This window comes from Lepidochelys olivacea, assembly GCF_965140295.1.
Source record: "Lepidochelys olivacea isolate rLepOli2 genome assembly, chromosome: 3".
Classification (NCBI taxonomy): Eukaryota; Metazoa; Chordata; order Testudines; family Cheloniidae; genus Lepidochelys; species Lepidochelys olivacea.
The window spans coordinates 5,779,320-5,798,978 of NC_140413.1; the positions used below are offsets into that span (position 1 = coordinate 5,779,320).

General features: G+C 52.7%; 1 protein-coding gene across 1 annotated transcript in view; it reads left to right on the plus strand.

Annotated features, from left to right (window-relative positions):
* The first annotated feature begins 223 nt into the window (after positions 1-223).
* Positions 224-19,659, plus strand: part of LOC311517363 (L-gulonolactone oxidase) — a 37,602-nt gene continuing 18,166 nt past the window's right edge. Inside the window, exons 1-6 of the mRNA XM_084622117.1 lie at positions 224-541; positions 5,454-5,555; positions 6,449-6,574; positions 9,570-9,664; positions 11,898-11,988; positions 19,196-19,381. Of these exons, the coding sequence (XP_084478243.1) occupies positions 539-541; positions 5,454-5,555; positions 6,449-6,574; positions 9,570-9,664; positions 11,898-11,988; positions 19,196-19,381 (603 nt within the window). The 5' untranslated portion in view covers positions 224-538. The remainder of the gene's footprint in view (positions 542-5,453; positions 5,556-6,448; positions 6,575-9,569; positions 9,665-11,897; positions 11,989-19,195; positions 19,382-19,659) is intronic.

The window sequence follows — 19,659 nt, forward strand, 5'->3', positions numbered from 1 at the left end:
ATTGTTTGTGTCCTGTATCTTTTCTAGGTGGCTCCCGGAGGCAGCAGGAGGCGTGAGCCAGATGCCAATCCGCTTCCTGCCAGACCTGGATCTAACACGCAGGCCACCTGGGGAGGCCCCGTGCGTGGCTGGTCCACCCTCTTTGGTTCCAGCTGGCCCGGGGGGCACCAGGTCTGAGAGATCAGATCTGCCATGGTTCCCCCTGTGTCCTGGGGCCTGGCTTGCTCAGAGGAGGGCAGGGGGCAGGTTGCAGAGAGAAGGCGAGTGCGGTTACTCATTAGCCCTTCTTCGCCTGGAGGAGGGAGGTGCTTTGCTGGCCAGACACTTCCCCAAACAGGTTCTGCACCCAGCCAGCCTGACTCAGCAGCTGCTCCCTGCTGCTCTTGCAAGTCAGGAGAACGGTCTCCCTACGCCCCACACTCATCTTCTTCTGCTCCATCTGGGCCCAGCCCCCCACATACCACAGCCCCTCTTCGCCTGGAGTCACAATCCAGGACCCTGCTTTGGTCAGAGACCGGACCCCAGCGAAACCAGCGCGATGGTAAGGATCTGCTCCTGGAGGAAACTGCTTCTGGCCTCTGGGAGCAGGGGTGAGGGTGAAGGGTGCGGCTCTGCAGTGCAGGAATAATCCAGGGGCAGGCGGGGGTGCAAAGCACACGTGGGGAAGAGTTTTAAAATTGTAACTTGGGGGCGGGATGCAGTTGGACGAACAATGCCTCTTTGACCAACAGCCAACTTGTTGATGAAGCAAACAGGCCCCACACCCGAAACCACTTCGCTTTTGGTACCCAATGGTCAGGTTTGGGGCTCGGGAAAGCAGCATTACTTTGGGCATAAGCTTTTGTGAGTAGAAACCCACACGAAAAGCCTACCCACGAAAGGTTATGCCCAAATAAATCTGTTAGTCTTTTCGGTGCCACCGGACTCCTCATTGTTTTTGTGGATACAGACTAACACGGTGACCCCCGATACTCAGAATTATTTTGTTCTGACTGATTAGCTGGAACACGCGCGTGTTTTGAAAATGGAACATTATTGTTTAACCAAACACTGAGTTTTTGGTTCAGTTTTTGGTTTAGGTTTTTCATAGGAAAAAAAAAACATCATGGGAAAATTGAAAGCAATGAAAACTTCTGCAGAATGTCCCACCAGAACTGACTTGGCCTGGCCCTGCAGCTGTAATCCAGAGGCTGTTGGGGGCTGGGTTTGGTCAGTGGAATAAGTGCTGAGAAAGGGGGCGGGGGGAGGACAAGCGGGGGGGGGGGGGCCTCTGTGCTCAGCACAGGTAGTAGCAATGCAAGCAAGGCCCATGCCCTGCTGCCACTCCCCAAGCCCCTGGTCCTGGAGGAACCCCCCCACCCCCACCCAAGGAATCTGTCTCCCCTGCAGGAGTTTGAGATAGGAGATAGCTAACTGGCTGCTTGCTAGGGGCCCCATGTGGAGAACAGACAATGCAATGACAAAGGGCCTCATTTGTACAGCCACTTCCAGACAAACTGGGTCCCCAGAGCGAAAACACAATGCTAAACTACCCATGCACTAGCAAAGGGGGTGTGGGAGTGTGTCAGGAGTGCAGCAGATGGGGAGTTGATGCAGCACGGCTGCTCTTGCACCAACAGTGCGGGGGGGGGGGAGGGCAGGGTCCAGGAGATGATCTGGGGAGGGGAGCTGAAAGAGAAGTGAGGAAGCAGCCTTGGGGTTCTAATCCAGGTCTGCTGCGTGTGCCAAAGGGGGTGTCAACACTGCAGCTGGGAGCGAGCCCCCCAGCCCGGCTACACGGCCACAAAGCCACAAAGCAGTGCGCAAGCAATAGCTGGGAGGTCAGAGCCAGGGCTCTCAAGCCTGTAGAGTTGGGTGGGCTTGAGCCGCAAGGTCCGCACTAAAAGAAAAGGAGGACTTGTGGCACCTCAGAGACTAAGAAATTTATTTGAGCATAAGCTTTCGTGAGCTACATCTGATGAAGTGAGCTGTAGCTCACGAAAGCTTATGCTCAAATAAATTGGTCAGTCTCTAAGGTGCCACAAGTCCTCCTTTTCTTTTTGCGACTACAGACTAACACGGCTGCTACTCTGACTACCTAGGCTGGGAGGCTCCGCCCACCTGCAATGAAGACAGACCCTGGCTTTCCTCCCTTGTAATGCTGGGATAGTGATCAATGGCTCCATGTCTAGTTGGCAGCCGGTGTCAAGTGGAGTGCCCCAGGGGTCGGTCCTGGGGCCGGTTTTGTTCAATATCTTCATAAATGATCTGAGGATGGTGTGGATTGCACTCTCAGCAAATTTGCAGATGATACTAAACTGGGAGGAGTGGTAGGTACGCTGGAGGGCAGGGATAGGATACAGAGGGACCTAGACAAATTGGAGGATTGGGCCAAAAGAAATCTGATGAGGTTCAATAAGGATAAGTGCAGGGTCCTGCACTTAGGACGGAAGAACCCAATGCACAGCTACAGACTAGGGACCGAATGGCTAGGCAGCAGTTCTGCGGAAAAGGACCTAGGGGTGACAGTGGACGAGAAGCTGGATGTGAGTCAGCAGTGTGCCCTTGTAGCCAAGAAGGCCAATGGCATTTTGGGATGTATAAGTAGGGGCATAGCGAGCAGATCGAGGGACGTGATCGTTCCCCTCTATTCGACATTGGTGAGGCCTCATCTGGAGTACTGTGTCCAGTTTTGGGCCCCACACTACAAGAAGGATGTGGATAAATTGGAGAGAGTCCAGCGAAGGGCAACAAAACTGATTAGGGGTCTGGAACACATGAGTTATGAGGAGAGGCTGAGGGAGCTGGGATTGTTTAGTCTGCAGAAGAGAAGAATGAGGGGGGATCTGATAGCTGCTTTCAACTACCTGAGAGGTGGTTCCAGAGAGGATGGTTCTAGACTATTCTCAGTGGTAGATGAGGACAGGACAAGGAGTAATGGTCTCATGTTGCAGTGGGGGAGGTTTAGGTTGGATATTAGGAAAAACTTTTTCACTAGGAGGGTGGTGAAACACTGGAATGCGTTAAGTAGGGAGGTGGTGGAATCTCCTTCCTTAGAAGTTTTTAAGGTCAGGCTTGACAATTGGGGATTGGTCCTGCTTTGAGCAGGGGGTTGGACTAGATGACCTCCTGAGGTCCCTTCCAACCCTGATATTCTATGATTCTATGATTCTATGAAAAGGATCCCTCTCAGGTCTAAGCTGTGGGGATGTCTAGGAGAAGGGCAGGGGAGAGGGAGATGACCATGCCTTGCAAATCCAAGAGTTGCGATTCCAGATCCGGCTGGCCTGGGCCACGCTGGCTTTTCATGGTGCCCATTTGACGAGGGATTTCCCTGTGGATGGCCCATTTCCCCAGCAGGAGCAGCAATCTCGCTGGCATTAAGGACTCTGCGTGGCCGAGCCTCCCAGGCTATGCCCAGGCGCTGGCTCAGCTTTGAGCCCAAGTCCCTTTCCGTTCACACACACATCAGGCTGACTCGGGCCAGCGAGCACCCAGGGTGTGGCTCCTCAGTCCTGGCTGGGGCATGGGTCAGAGCTGAGCCCTGCTGTGACTCGGGTCCACGCCCTGTCCTTGAGCAGTGTGGACACAGGCCCGAGTCAGAAGGTGGGCGGAGCACAGAGGGACGCGCTAACACAGGTGTGAGACCCGGCTCCAGCGAATGGAAACCCAGGCTCACAATGCAGCCTGGACACTCAAGTGCAGGCGCGGAAATGCCGAGTCCACAAGCCTGGATCGGGCAGCCCCGGGTTTACAAAGAGTGTGGATGCTCCCCCAGGGAGCTGGGTGGCCGTACAGAGGGTTGCGGCTGCAGTTAGAGAGCCGTTTACAAAGGGGCAGCCAGGGATTGCCTGCTGCTGGGCAGTGGAGGGCCGGGGGGGGGATATCTGGCGTTCCTGTGGCTGGGCGAGCTGTGGTCAGCTCCACTCTGCTTCTGGGCGCCCAGGAGCAGGACCTGCAGCTGCCTGCGCCTTTGCCGCTTTGTAACGCGTTTCTTCTCCGAAGCCCGAGGAGACAGCTCCACACCCGTGTCCAAGTCTGATCCTGTCCGAGCCCCTAGGCATGGACTTGGGCAGCTTGGGCTGTCGGGTAGGAGGGGAGCAGGGTGGGGGCTCTGCATGGGGATCGGGGGCAGTCAGGGTGTCAGGGATAGGAGGGGAGTGGAGTGGATGCTCTGTGTAGGGAGCGGGGGAGTGTTTGGCATAAGGGGGGAGCGGGGTGGGTGCTGAGCATGGGGAGCAGGAGGGTAGTTGGGGTGTCAGGGATAGGAGGGAAGTGGAGTGGATATTCTGCGTAGGGAGCGGGGGAGTGTTTGGGGTAGGAGGGGAGCAGGGTGGGGGCTGAGCATGGGGATCTGGCGGCAGTCAGGGTGTCAGAGATAGGAGGGGAGCGGGGTGGATGCTCTGCATAGGGAGCGGGGGAGTGTTTGGGGTAGGAGGGGAGCAGGGTCGGGTCTCTGCACAGGGAGCAGTCGGGGTGTCCGGGATAGGAGGGGAGTGGGGTGGATGCTCTGCATAGGGAGCAGGGGAGTGTTTGGGGTAGGAGGGGAGCAGGGTTGGGGCTGAGCATGGGGAGCATTTGCCAGCATTTCTCTGGAGTTTTCCCTGCTCCCGCAGCCATGCTAGACGTGGGACCCCATCGTGGGACCCCATCATGCTGCTTCTGCTGGGTGTGTTGAAGTCCCTCCCTTTGACCCTGTTTGGACACAGGGCTGGCGAGAGGCGCTGGATTGACAGTCCCTGAAGTTCCCCGGAAGCTGTTCAGCTGAGATAGCTGAGTGATCCCCACCCGTTGGAGTGGCCAACTCGGCGAGGAGACGGTGGTACACTCTCCTGTCCAAAGCCCAGTGCTAGTCCCCATCGGCAGCGCTGGGCTCTAGGCGTTAGGTGGAGGCCATCCGTGCCCTGCACGTGGCCTGGCTTCTGCACAGCCCTCAAAGGGTGATTACCAGGGGCTGTTCGTCGCTCCGGATCTGACCTGCAAAGGCAGGCTGGGTAGCTGGGTATACTGATCCCATTGTCCCCTCTCCTCTGGTTTTGACCATTGATTGGTGCTGTCAAGGGAACATAGGAACTGCCAGACAGCATCAGACCCAAGGTCCACCTAGCCCAGTGTCCTCTCTCTGACAGTGGCCAGTAGCAGAGACTTCAGAGGAAGAAGTAAGAAACCCCACAGTATGTGCTTATGGGATAATCTGCCCCCATATTGGTCACATCCTGGTTTCTCATAATTAGAGACTGGCATAAGCCCTAAAGCGTGAGGTCCAATAACGAATATCCCTTCCAGAATTCCGTTGTCATTAATTATGATCATTCTGGATATGCCTGATATCCATATCCATATTCAGATCCTTTTGCAACGTTGTTCAGTTCTTTACCTCAATAACTTCCTGTGGCAGGGAGTTCCACAGTTTAATCGCATGTTATGTGGAAAAAATCATTCCCTTTGTCAGGTTTGATTTGTTTTTGTCCTAGGTTCACGGCCAGGGAGGGGTCAAGTTCCAAAACTGGGCCAGGACCTATGGATCCTCTCCAGAACTGTACTTCCAGCCAACATCGGTGGAGGAGATCAAAGAGGTAAGAAGGAAGTTTCGATCGTATGGTCCGTTGGAATAAAAAGCCAAGGCAGAATTGGTAGGTGGAAGGCTCAGGGCTGAGGTTTCCTCCCTTCCTTCTGAGTACCAACCCAGCCCTCACCAGGAAAGCAAAATAACCACCGAAGCCTCCAAACTACAGAGCATGAGCATCTTCTCTGACAGCTACCCTTAGAGATTCCAAGGCCAGAAGGGATCGCAGTGATCATCTAGTTTGGCCTCCCGTATAGCAAAGGCCAGAGACCTGCCCCACAATAATTCCCAGAGCAGAGCTTTTAGAAGAACATCCAGTCTTGATCGAAACATTGTCAGTGATGGAGAATCCGCCTGCAGCTTCTTAGAACCGTCCCTCTCTCTGATTGGAACTAACAATAGGAGGAGGAGGGGAGGAGAATCTGTACTCCAAAGCAGAACAGCCTTTTTAGACTCAGGGTGAAATCCTGGGGGACTCAACACGAGGTCTAGGCACCACTTCAGTCCATTTAAGGGGTGCCGAAACCTCAGGCTGGCCATCTGCATGTGGTGGATTTCACCCCTAGGGGTGGTCAGGGTAAATACACCAGTTACTGCCCCTTGGAGGATGACTAGCTAGATTTTATTTTACTGGGTGCATATGCGTTAGCAACTTTGCTCTGTTTATTCCCCTGTGCTGTGGTAAAGCTTTGCTCCCTCTAGTGGCTGGAGGCCTAGGGAGGACAGCAGTGTTACCACAAACGCTTGCTGTGTTCTATTGTCATCCAGCTCAAATGGTCTCACTGCTACTCTTGTACACAAGCGTCCTGGGTTCGAGTCCCGCGGGCAACTGATTCTCCATGTGCTCAGGACTCAGAGTGCCTTGGAAGAGCAGCCGGCACTCACAGTGTGATGTCTTTACAGATTTTGGATTTGGCCAGGCAGCGGAGTAAGAGGGTGAAGGTGGTCGGTGGTGGACATTCCCCTTCGGACATCGCCTGCACGGATGACTTCATGGTTCAAATGGGGAAGATGAACAAGATCCTCAAGGTACTGTACGTCCCTGCTTTGCCAGGCTCTGGGATCTCCCCAAGGTGTTACGGGTTGGGGACACATTGGTGTAACGTTCCTACAAATGCAAATCGGTAATTATTGTGCATCATAGTAGTAACAATAACAGTGAGAGCTGATCAAAAAAGGAGAAGGGGGGGAATCACCAAAAAAAATTAACATTTTATCCCATTTGGAATTTTGGGGAAGAAAACCTCAAATTTTGAAATGTCCCAAAATAAAGAACTTTCAGGCAACTCTCCAACTGGTCAAAAAAACAGGGGTGCAGGAGGAAATTAGCAAAAGTATCCTCAAAATTGTGCCTCATTTTAAACTCTAGATTCAAAACATTATGACCAGCTGTATGTAGTAATAAAGTAGTGTTGCTTTAATCTGTGCTTTGCTCTTATACACACTTCACAATCAACATAAGAACGGCCACGCTGGGTTAGACCAATAGTCCATCTAGCCCAGTATCCTGTCTTCCGACAGTGGCCAATGCCAGGTGCCCCAGAGGGAATGAACAGAACAGGTAATAGAGTGATCCATCCCCTCTCACCCATTCCCAGCTTCTGGCAAACAGAAGCTAGGACAGCATCCCTGCCCATCCTGGGTAGTAGCCATTGATGGACCTATCCTCCATGAACTTATCTAGTTCTTTTTTGAACCCTGTTATAGTCTTGGTCTTCACAACATCCTCTGGCAAGGAGTTCCACAGGTTGACTGTGCGTTGTGTGAAGAAATATGTCCTTTGGTTTGTTTTAAATCTGCTGCCTATTAATTTCATTTGATGACCCCTAGTTCTAGTGCTATGAGAAGGAGTAAATAACACTTCCTTATTTACTTTCTCTACACAAGTCATGATTTTATAGACCTCTGTTATATCCCCCTTTAATCGTCTCTTTTCCAAGCTGACAAGTCCCAGTCTTATTAATCGCTTCTCAGACGGAAGCCGTTCCATACGCCTCGACATTTTTGTTGCCCTTTTCTGTACCTTGTCCAATTCCAATATATCTTTTTTGAGATGGAGCGACTGCATCTGCACACAGTATTCAAGATGTGGGTGTACCATGGGTTTATATAGAGGCAATATGATATTTTCTGTCTTATTATCTCTCCCTTTCCTAATGATTCCCAACATTCTGTTTGCTTTTTTGGCTGCTGCTGCACACTGATTTCTACTCCCCTTCCCTCCAGCTCTTCGCTATGGCAGGGCAGGGGGCAGGTTGTACCTGTCTGGGGCCTGGCACTGACAGATTGTGACAACTGGAGGTGGGTGGCCCCACAGTGAACACTGCTAATTCCAAGCTAATAAATCACCAGAGCTCAGTCATTACCGATAATCAGCTGCGGCTTTTAATTACAGGCAAGGCCTGTTCCCTGACGGCTTTTGCTCTTAGGGACTGAAATAAATAGCTTGCAAGGTTAATGAATGGGCTGTGGAACTGGAGGGGTGGAAGCATCTCTGTTAGCCTGGCTGAGCAGTGACAGCAGGGCTCACAGGGCATGGGCATGAGCCAGAATAGACGGTGTCCCCAAGCAGAGCAAGGGTCCGGGGGGCACAAGCGGGTCAGTGCACAGGGTGGGGGCAGAGGCGTTAAGTCCTGTAGAGCACAAGCTGGAATGGTTTGGGTGGGTCAGGCAAGTCCCAGGTGGCTGGATTTTTCTCCGTACTGCAAAGTGGTCCGATTCTGAGCAAGGTTGGAGAAAGGGAAAGGACTGGAGCTGCAGGGGGGTTGCCGGTCAGGGCCGAGGTGCATTGGCAGAGCTAGGGGATGAAAATGTGGGTTGGCACAGCAAGGAGGCTGCCGGCCAAGGCCGAGGTGCATTGGCAGAGCTAAGGGAGGAAGATCTGGGCTGGAAGAGCATTGGCTCCAGCAACATGGCTCTCTGCACCATCTCCCCTTTGCATATTGGTCCATGCTAAATCCCTTGGATTCATCTCCTGGGGTGTTTTACTTGGGAAGCTTCAGGATGTGTAGCTCAGAGGCTGGGGTCAAACCACAATAATCCCAGTGGAGGTGCTCTGCGAGGAGCCTGGATTCATTGCATAGTCACACCGGTGACTGCCGAGTAGGCATGTTGTCCACGTTTACCTTCTACCAGCAGCATCTTCAGGAAAGGGAAGGTGTCCTGCTTGGCTCTTGGTCCATTTGTGACCTTGGCCAGGAGCTTGTCTTGTTGAGAGATAAAGTGAAGGACATGAGGAGTCATTCCCTCCAGGCATTGTCCTGCTTTGGAAGTTGAGGATGGTGTATAAGGTCTTGAATTCCTATTTCTGGAAATATCAGAAGAGCTGCTTTTTCTCTGGGGCCTCTGGCTGGAAGCAGAAATGCAGGGTCACCTGAGAATACAACAATTGGGGGAGACAAGATACCTTATCTCAACTTCTGGTCATCTTGAGAGTTTGGCTCAAGTCTTTGTCTAAAGTTCAGGTGGGTTCTTGTCCTATGAAGCGGTTCCAAGCCTGGAGTCCCCTCTGTTCATGGAGCTGGCAGAGCGTTAGGGCAAGCTTCCCCCCACCCCTCTCCCACACACACCCATCCCTCCCCAGACACAGTGGGCTTCAACAGCAAGGACCTCTCTGTAGACACGGGAAGGTGGGTCCACACTCCGTGGCACATTTGAGACTCTCAAGGAGGCCAGCTGGGCCCAGCTGTGCTGGTGGGATTTCTGCTGGGGACACTTGTCCTCTAGGACCTGGAATGAGACACATCCGCTCATAGGCCACCAAGGAGCCAATTTGCAATCGCTGCCTAGCTGGGCCAGGTTCTGACTCGCAGCCCAGACATGGAACGCTATGTATCACCTCACATTCCTCTCACCAAACAGAACCCAACCAACCACCTCGGTTTGGCTTTCGCCTTCCAGTTCTATACAGCCACCTAGCAAGGGGGTTGATTCTCAGTGCGAATTGTGCCCAGAGGTGGTGACAAGCAGCAGGGAGCTTCTCTCTAGGCCATGAATACAAGTCCTCAGAGCTTATCTCTTGCAGGTGGATGAAGAGAAGAGGCAAGTGATGGTGGAAGCGGGAATCCTCCTGTCTGATCTAAACGTCGAGCTGAGCAAGTATGGGTTGGCCCTGGCCAAGTAAGTGAGCTGTTTGCTGTTTCAGTGTTATTCAGGACAACCTTAATGCTTTTAGGAGTACTTGTGGCACCTTAGAGACTAACAAATTTATTTGAGCATAAGCTTTCGTGAAGTGAGCTGTAGCTCACGAAAGCTTATGCTCAAATAAATAAGCGAGCTGTAGCTCACAAAAGCTCATGCTCAAATAAATTTGTTAGTCTCTAAAGTGCCACAAGTCCTCCTTTTCTTTTTGAGGATACAGACTAACACGGCTGCTACTCTGAAACCTGTCTTAATGCTTTTCTGATCTTTGGACTCCTTCATTGCCCCAAGCCAGGATCTAGAGCTTGTCTACACAGGGAAAGTTACCGGGATAAGCGAAACTGAAAAAAGGCTCTCTTATTCCGGAATAAGAGTCCACATGGTAATTATATCAGTAAACTTCCCTGTATAGACAAGACTTTACTTACACACTGTATTGTTCAACAGCATGCCCAAGATCAATGATTTATCTTACTTGGCTCTAAACTGGCAATAGATTTCCCTGCTGGGAGTTCAGGACATGGGGAAGAGATTCCCAATAGATGGCTCTTCAGTCTAGGAGATGAAGGCCTAACATGAGCTGATGGCTAGAAGTTGAAGCCAGACAAATTCAGACTAGAAAAGGGGCAAGATTTTAAGAGTGATTGTAAATAGCCACTGGAACAACTTACCTAGGGGCAGGGTCTATAGCGGAAGTCTTTAACTCACGAGCGGAAGTCTATTTCTAAAAGATGAGCTATAGCTCAACCAGAAGTTATGGACTTGAAGTAGAAGTTTAGTGAACCCCTCCTCAAAGCCTTTTAAAAACAGTCACTGTTAGAAAGGTCTGTAGATTTAAAATGTGGAGGCCATGTGGGTCATACCAGATATGTGAATTTCACTGACACTATTAGAGAGCATACTCTTTAATCACTGGGTAACTGAATCGATTGATTCCTCGGTCATTCGGAGTTTACGCTGCAGTAAATCCGGGCTCCTGGGGACGGACTGAACAGGATGCTCGCCGGGCCTTGGATAGGGTTTCAAAAAGACATGCCTCAGGGGCGTGACAAAGAGGGTAATTGCAGAAGTAAACGATCCGTTTTGTGTGGTCACCGTGCATTGTGTTGGGCGCACGTCTGGGGTGCACGTTTCTGTCCCCGTCATGCAGCCTGACATATTTACAGCCTGCACTCGCTTGGGCTTGGAAGAGCAAAAGAGTCACAAGTTTATTGTTTATTTGTTCTCTTGTACGAGCCCCAAGCGAGATCAGGCCACTGTTGTAGAAGCGCTGTAGAGACCCGTCGTGAGTGACAGTCCCTGTCCCAAAGACTGTACACTCTGTAATGATGTAGTTCCCGAGGCGTACCAGGAATACTCTAGTTATTACTTAGTCTTGTCTTGAAAGCAGGGGACTGGACTAGGTGACCTATCGAGGTCCTACTTCTAGCATTAGAGATTTGTGCTGTGGCTGAATTTTCACCCAGTGTTTCCCCATAGCACGTGGGAAAATAAACGCGAGAGGGTTTAGTGGTCCATTGCAAACCAATTCCAACCATGTGCCTCACTCAGAATTACATCCCAGGTTAAGGTCTCCCCATTGCCTGGATTTCCTGCGTCTTGCCCAGTAACAGCCAGTGGCCTGGCGGTCGGCGCGCTGGGGCTGCGGGTCCCTTCCCCCTGCGCTGTCCCAGCACGCTGCGTTCCAGCTGGGCTCAGCCAGGGAAGCAGCTCCCTGTTAGCGGAGCTGACCTGCAGGTTACCCCGGTAGCAGGGGATCTCGGATGCTGGCAGGGAAGGTGGACCAGGGGCGTGGATCCCATTTCAACTGGTGTCATATGAACATGCCTCCTCAGTGCCCAGAAGCAGTCAGGGCTCGACCTGTCCCATGCACAAGTCCCACATGCCTGAAACTGGGTCCGTGCCGTGGATCTGGGGAATGGGTGATGTTCCCTGAGATCAGCCTAAGGCCCTGGGAGAGCATCAAAGGGACTGTCTTGAATCGGAGTGTCAGGCCCATGTCTGGACCCCCTGCCCACCAGCCTGTGATCTCAGCACGGTTTGATACGAAGCAGCGGGTGCATTACATTGGCTTGGCACATCCTGATCTGGGACAGCTGGCAATTAACGGCCCTCGTTCTGGGTGTCACATTAATCAATATCGTCTCAAGAGACGCGTCTGGGAACAACAACCACAACTAACTGCCGATGACGTTTCTTTGTCTGTGTGCAGCTTAGGAGCTGTTTCGGAAGTGGCGGCCGCTGGGGTTATTGGAACGGGGACACACAACACGGGCATCAAACATGGCATCTTGCCCACCCAGGTAAGGCCCGGAGCTGGCGGAATGAGGGCTGGCTGGGGAACCAGAATGCTGTTGGGTGAGAAGTTTCAGAATAGGTTTGGTTGAAAAAGAGCTCTTTGGGGAGAGAGGGAGACCCCCGGGGGGTAGGACGCGCTCACCTGGCCTGTGACAGACCCCGAGTCAAGTGCCGGAGCTGAATCAGGCAGGGCAGGGCCTTGAACCCATAACTAGGCCGGGAAGAGCTTGCCTGGCCCCTTTCAAGTCAGACACAGGATGCTGTTTATCCCCCACTACAAACCATCTCAGAATTCACAGCTCAGGGTCCAGTTCGTCTGCTCAGCCCCCAGCCTCCGAGGGAGGAAACTCCCTGAGGCTGCACTGCCCGCAAAGGGGGTCTCTGCTCACGGCCCCCGGCAGATGGCGGGTTTTCCCCAGTGTCAAGTGAGCTGATGCCTTCCTCCCCAGGGCTGGAATATTGCACACACCCCGAACCCCAACCCCGTCCTGCCCCCCAGCCCTGCTGCTGCTTTCAGTCCCTGAACAGGGAGAAGTGGGAGGGGTTAGTAACAAACGCTTGGTCCTTTCATGCCCTTCACCTCCCAGTTCCTGGCTCCTCCTCACACCCCCGGAGAGAGGAGAGTCGACATCATTAACCCTAATCTACAGGCGGGGAAATCAGACCCAGGCAGGCGAAGTGAGGTGCCCCAGGCCGCACAACAAGTGCTGGAAGGCTGGCTCCCGCTCCTGCGCTCCGACCACTAGACCACGCTGCCGCTCCTCACCCCAGTTAGTCCTTGGCCCCCATGGGGCCGCGCTGAGCATTTTGAGAGCAGGAATTGCTTTCTGCTGGAAGTGCCACCAGAGCGTATGATGGGCGCATTGCATGCCTCTCGCCAGCATGACCATCTGGCAGGATCTGGGTCTCAATGCCAGGCTAGTCTAGACAGGATTCCCCTCATGCTCTGCCCACCTGTCTTGGGCCCTGTGTTGTGGTGACCGGCTCTCTGAGCATGGCTCTCCCTGGAATGCTGAGAACAGCTTGACATGCAGACCCGGGACTGAGCACATGGTCCCCTGGATACCATGTCCTGGCCTATCACAAGGGACCTAGGGCTTTAATTCTGATCTGCTTCCGGCCAGCACAGCCTGCTGCTCCTAGACCACTAGCTTGACCCGTCCCATCCTGCATCACCCGTCACACACAGCACATTCACAGAGCCTCTATGGCCTGACATCAGCCGTGAGGATCCAATTCATGTAATGCGCCAGGCAAAGGCGCCGTCTCCGATCTTCTCTCTCTTACGCGCAGAAGGCACAGAACAGACCATACCCCTTACGGTGCCATTTAGCGCAACAGGGCTTGCCAGCTGCCTGCAGCTTATCCTAGCTGAACTGGACAAAGCCCAGGCCAGTCAGCCATAGGGAACAATCCTCCTTTAGCAGGGAATGAACTCCAGGCCCTAGCAGATCTTTTCCATCACTGACGTCTAGAGCAGCTGGAGGAATGAACTTATGCTGCTGGAGCCAGGAGGAGTCAAAGGAGTGAAAACAGCTGTTTCTTTTCACCTCTTTTACTGTTCCTCTCTCTCTCTTCCTTCCCCCGGCTCCCCAGAGTGCCCCCTCTCTTGGTAGAGGAGAAACAGGACTCGGTTTTACTGAATATAAAGGGAATGGTCTATTGGGACATGCTGCTGCTGGACACAGACGGACCCTGTGGTTCTCTCTGGCCCTTTAGCTTCCGCACCTTGTGTTGCCTGGCATCACTAAACAGGGTCTCCTTCAGTCCTGGCTTGGACTCGGCAGCCATGGAAGGGACTGCTGACTATATTACACTATCCCTGCTGCTCTGTGCTGAGCGACCCACATGAGATCCCCAGGAAATGCTATGCTAAGGGTCAGGCACTGCTGGGCAGGGTCAAAGATCCAGGACCCAATCCTGCAAACCCTCTATGGGACTTCCACTGAAAGCAGCAAGAGCCCCTCTGCTTGGGAGGCACACAGGCTCAGGTCCCCTGACTGCTACATCATTAATATCTCAGAGCTCGGTACAGAATTAGCAATGCTTCCATCGTTAGATCCTAGCTGCAGAGTTAGGTCCAGAGCAGACTTACCCACTTTCATCATGTCTGACAAATGCATACAAAATCAGGGCATTAAGAAATGACAAATAAGTGAAGTGATAGAGGAGCGGACTGAATGGGGCGCAGGGTGGCTGGGGATCGATATACAGCCAAGCAGCTTCTGCCTCTCGAGAACAGACATCACCAAAAATTCACAAGCAGCTGTCAAAAATTCCATAAAGTACCTGAAAAGCAAATTATAATAAGCAACAATAAATCAGCCTGTTACGGTGCAGTAAGTGGCAAGGCAAGTCTTCCCGGTGAATTTCTGCAACCACAGGACCAGCCTCCCTCCTGTCGGGAGTAGGGATGGCTGAGGTTCACCCGTGCCCAAGGTACCAGGAATTTGAACCCCTGGGAGATATTTATTTCAGTGCTTATATGGCCCTCACTGCCATAGGTATCCGACTGCCAAATTTCAAGTTCCCGCTCCTAAGCATGGGGGTGCTGGAGCTTTTCAAAGAAAAGATCACTAGAATGTTTTAACACGGGCAAAACAAGTTATTTTTCCCTCGTCTCATTCTTGGAAATGGCTGAATTGTTTTGACTGAAATTTTCCAAAAAAGTTCACCCTGCAGCAGCATGTCAATGGGATGAAGTTTGGCACAGCTACTGAAAACAGGGTCTTATAATGGGAAGTGTTGAGCAACCTGAATTACTGGGCATGCTACTCGACCACCTATATTATAATATCTCTGAGCTCCTTACAAAACAGTGCTTCCAGGGCTCGATCACAGCTGCAGAGTTAGATACAGAGTGGCTCAAAATGATTCATTATGCATAAGGAAAGGCTCTGTGTCCCAAGGCCAAGCCACTAAGAACATAAGAGTTGCCAGACTGGGTCAGAGCATGGTTCATCTTGCCCAGTGTCCTGTCTCCGACAGTGGCCTGTACCAGAGCTCCTTGGGGAGTGTACAGAACATGGTGACCCTAAACCTCTAACTGCCAGAAGCTGGGTGTGGACGACAGGGGATGGACTTGGTAAATTGCCCTATTCTGTTCATTCCCTCTGAAGCACCTGGCATTGGCCACTGTCAGAAGACAGGACACTGGGCTAGATGGACCATTGGTCTGACTCAATATGGCCGTTCTTATGTTCTTAACACAATTATGGAGTTATCCACCCTGTCTTCTGCTCCCAGCTCCTGGTAATCAGAGGTTGAGGGACATCTTGAGCCTAGTGTTGCATCCCTGACTATCTTGGCTAATAGCCATTGATGGACCTATCCTCCAGGAACTTATCCAGATCTTTTTTGAACCCCGTTATACTTTGGGTCATCACAACATCCCATGGCAATGAGCTCCACAGGCTATTTGTGCGTTGTGTGCAAAAGTGCTTCCCCTGGCTTGTATTAAACCTGCTGCCGGTTAATTTCATCAGTGAAACCCTGATATTTTTATTGTGGGAAAGGTAAATAATATTTATTCATGTTTTCCACACTGTTCGTGATTTTATAGGCCTCGATCATATCCTCCCTTAGTCGTCTCTTTTCTAGGATCAACAATCCTAATCTTTTTAGTCTCTCCTCATCTGGAAGCCGTTTCATACCCTTGATCATCTTTGTTGCCCTTCTCTGAACCTTTTTCCATTCCATGGTATCCTTTTTGAAACGTGGCGACCAGAACTGGACACAGTATTCAGGGTGTGGGCACACTGTGGATTTATATAGTGGCACTATGGTATTTTCTATCCCTTTTCTGATGATTACTAACATACTGATAGCCTTTGTGACTGCTGCGGCCCAATGAGTGGAAGTTTTCATAGAATTATCCATGGTGACTCCAAGATCTCTTTCTTGAGTGGTAACAGCTAATTTGGACTCCATCATTTTATATGTATAATTGGGATTATCTTTTCCAATGTGCATTACTTTGCACTTATCAATGTTGAATTTCATCTGCCATTTTGTTGCCCAGTCACCAAGTTTTGTGAGATCCCTTTGTAACTCTTCGCAGTCTGCTTTGGACTGAATTCTCTTGAATAGGTTGTATCACCTGCAAACTGTGCCACGTAACTGTTCACCCCCTTTTCCAGATCATTAGTGAATACATTGAACAGCACAAGTCCCAGTACAGATCCTCGGGTGACCTCACTGGTCACCTCCCTCCATTGTGAGCTCCAGTGAGCTCTAATCCACCTGCAGTCTGTCTGTGTAAGAGCTGCAACTTGAGCAGCAATTATATTCTGGGCACGTGGACAGAGATCCTGAAGCAACAGAACTTGGGTTCAGTAGCTTTCTAGATGATCAGCCGATCCCTTTCAGGGATTTTGCTTTAGCTCAGTATTACAGTACAAACCTCTTTGAGCCCACAGCAATACCCTGTTGTGGCTAGTAAATCTCCCCCTTGTGCACCTGTTTTGTACCCTCCACTCTTCTTTTGAACACCACAAATACCCCACCAAAAATCCCCCATCCAGAGCCAGTCACAAGGGTTTCGCTCATATTGCCACACGGTGATACTTTGCACCAGCAGGCTCGGAAATCAGACGTCGTTTTCCTGCAAGCAGGCAGGTGACAGAGCGTGGACATAAACAGCAGAAGGAAAGAGGACAGACATGGTGCTTATGTTTTTAATTTGGAAATGCAGGTCCAAAATCAACTTGGCAGCGCCATCTGCCGGAGAAAGGTCCCTTTCATATTCTGTCAGGGGGAAATTCACCCACAAGGCCTAGACAGCACTTCACTGGGCCACAGCCTCCTGGTGGCCCTTTGCTGGAAGGTGAATTCCCCTCCCAGCGCCCCTGTCCTCAGCAGCAGCTGGCACTGCTGGGTCTAGGGCCCCCTGTAGAATGAAGCATGCAAAGAGCATGGCATGTCCTTTCTGCTCACGACACCAGGAGTGGAGGCAGTATTGCCTAGTGGGTAGAGCACTGGACTGAGAGACCAGGGTTCAAATCCCAGTTCTGCATCTGGCTTGCTGGGTGGCCTTGGGCAAGGTATGTCCCCTACCCGTGCCTCAGTTTCCCAACCAGTAAAAAACTGGGGATAACGATGCTGACTCTCCCTTTGTCAAGTGCTTTGAGATCTCCTGCTGGAAGAGCTAAGGATTATTAGTTTTATGTCATCGGGCCAGGGATCGTATCATTTCCCACAAGCTAAACAGGGCTGGTGCCTGGAGGAGGGAAAACCGAGGTGCTGATATTCCAAATGGCATTGCTCTCTCTGAGCTAGTACACTCCAGCAATGCAGTGGCAGGGGGCAGGGGGCTGTTGGAGGTGCCGTCTCACGGAGGGGTTATAAAACCCAAGGTCCTGACTGTCTGTGGTCATGGAGGATCCCAGGGCTTTTCCTCACAGGATGGTGAGGCCCTAGTCCAGGGGTGGGCAAACTTTTTGGCCTGATCGGGGTTCCAAAACTGTCTGGAGGGCTGGGTAGGGAAGGCTGTGCCACCCCAAACCCTAACCAGATTCGCCCCCTCCCACTTCCTGCCACCCTGACTGCCCCCCTCAGAATCCTCGACCCATCCAACCCCACCTACTCCTTGTCCCCTGACCGCCCCATCCTGGGACCCCCCGCTACTAACCGGCCTCCCCCCAGGACCCCACTCCCATCCAACCCCCCCTGCTCCCGGACTGCCCCGACCCCAATCCACACCCCCGCCCCCTGACCGGCCCCTCAGGACCCCACCCCCTATCCAACCCCCCCTCTAAAGCCCCTTTCAGAATGCGGCCCTGTGAATACGGGCGGAGGACTCGGGAGGACCAGGCAGCCGCGCAGCCGGAGAGAAGCAGCGGTTTCCCCTTCAAAGCACTGCTTCTCTCCGGCTGGCTGCGCGGCTGCCTGGTCCTCCTGAATCCTCCGCCCGCGTTCGCTGTGCTCCCGCCACCCGCACTGCCCGCCTGCTCCCCTGTGGCTGCCTCCACCGGGGAGCCTCCCTCCTTGCTCTCCCCTGCCCCCGCAGTGCAGCCCCCTCCCACGCTGGCAGCACGGCGAGCTGAGGCTGCGGGGGAGGGGGGACAGCAGGGCCGGGGCCGGGGGCGAGCCTCCCCGGCTGGGAGCTCAGGGGCCGGGCAGGATGGTCCCGCAGGCCGAATGTGGCCCGCGGGCTATAGTTTGCCCACCTCTGCCCTAGTCAGATTCCAAATGATGCAGTTAAAATCCCCCTGCAGGCTCAGCTGGATACAACAACCCGCTTCACTTCCTGTCCTAAAGCGTCGGGCAGTGTTAACAGGAGTTATTATAAAGCCTTCCACGCCACCAGGGCCTGCCCGTCAATAGGCCACATGTGCTAGGGAGTTCCCTGGCTGCATTGCCAGACCCAGCAGCTGTCCAATCTCACAAGGCCCCCTCAAGGCAGGGCAGTGCTACGGTCCCCATGGAACAGATGGGGAAACAGAGGCACGGAAAGGCCAAGGCCCAGCTTTTGAAAGGTCATTAGACACCTGGGACCTTGTTATATTAGGCCAAAGCCTCATTACTACTTTTTTCTGAGCCTAAGGCATTTTATAGGCTACGCCCCTGACTCCCATTGATCTTGATGCGAGTCAGGCACCTAAGCACCTTTAAGGATCCAGGTTTAAGTGATTTGCCGAAGGTCATGCAGGGAGTCTGTGGCGGAGCAGGGGAATCAAACCCCGGTATCCCAAGTCCTACATTAGCACTCTGGGCTATCCATCCTCCCCCTGGCTGGAGTGATCCCTATGTGTGTAATTACCGCCAGAGAGGCAGCGAGTACTCTAACTAGTCATACTGCAGCCGTGCCTCGGACACAGGTCCTCAAACGGCTTCCAACTCTCATTGACTGCAGTGATGGGATTTGAGGATTTGGACCCAGAAGCCTCAGTCATGAACCTCCTCCCCTCCCCATCGGCGCCAGGCACTTTGCAAGCACCGATCAAAGGGAATATCCCTGCCCCAGAGAGCTTCCAATCGCAGTATGAGACAAGAGACAGCCGATGGGTGTAGACAGAGGGGGGAGTATAAGGGAACTCAAGGAGATGCTTGAGCAGCACGCCAGCTGCCTGACGGCTGCCGAGGGGAGGGTAAGCGTGACGGCTATAGCGAAGACCGGGGGTGGCTCCATAGCCCTGCCAGCTATTCCCCACGGGGCGAGCCTTGCTCAGCCTCTGTGGCTGGGAATGACACGTCATTGTCTCCCCCCGACAGGTGGTGGCTCTGACCCTGCTGACGGCTTCGGGGGACATCCTGGAGTGCTCTGAGTCCGTCAACGCTGAAATCTTCCAGGCCGCTCGGCTGCATCTCGGCTGCCTGGGCGTGGTCCTGACCATCACCTTCCAGTGCGTCCCGGAGTTCTATCTGCAGGAGACCACCTTCCCCTCCACCCTCCAGGAGGTACCGTAATGTCCACAGTAGAAGCGGGAGGACAAAACGATAGGCCCCTCTCGTAAGTGGCCTCCGCGGCAGGTGAAATGCCGTGCATGGCAAGACAAGCTGTTCTGGCTCAGGCTGGCGGGGAGCGACTGCAGTCGGTTAAGGAATATCCCACACTTGCACTACACTCCCCACATGCATTTATGGTGCAACCCAGCGTGGGAACAGAGTGATCTTTAAAAATGGAGACTTTCACGCCGACGATTCAGTGACTGATGGGGAGTCTCGTTTCTTTGGAA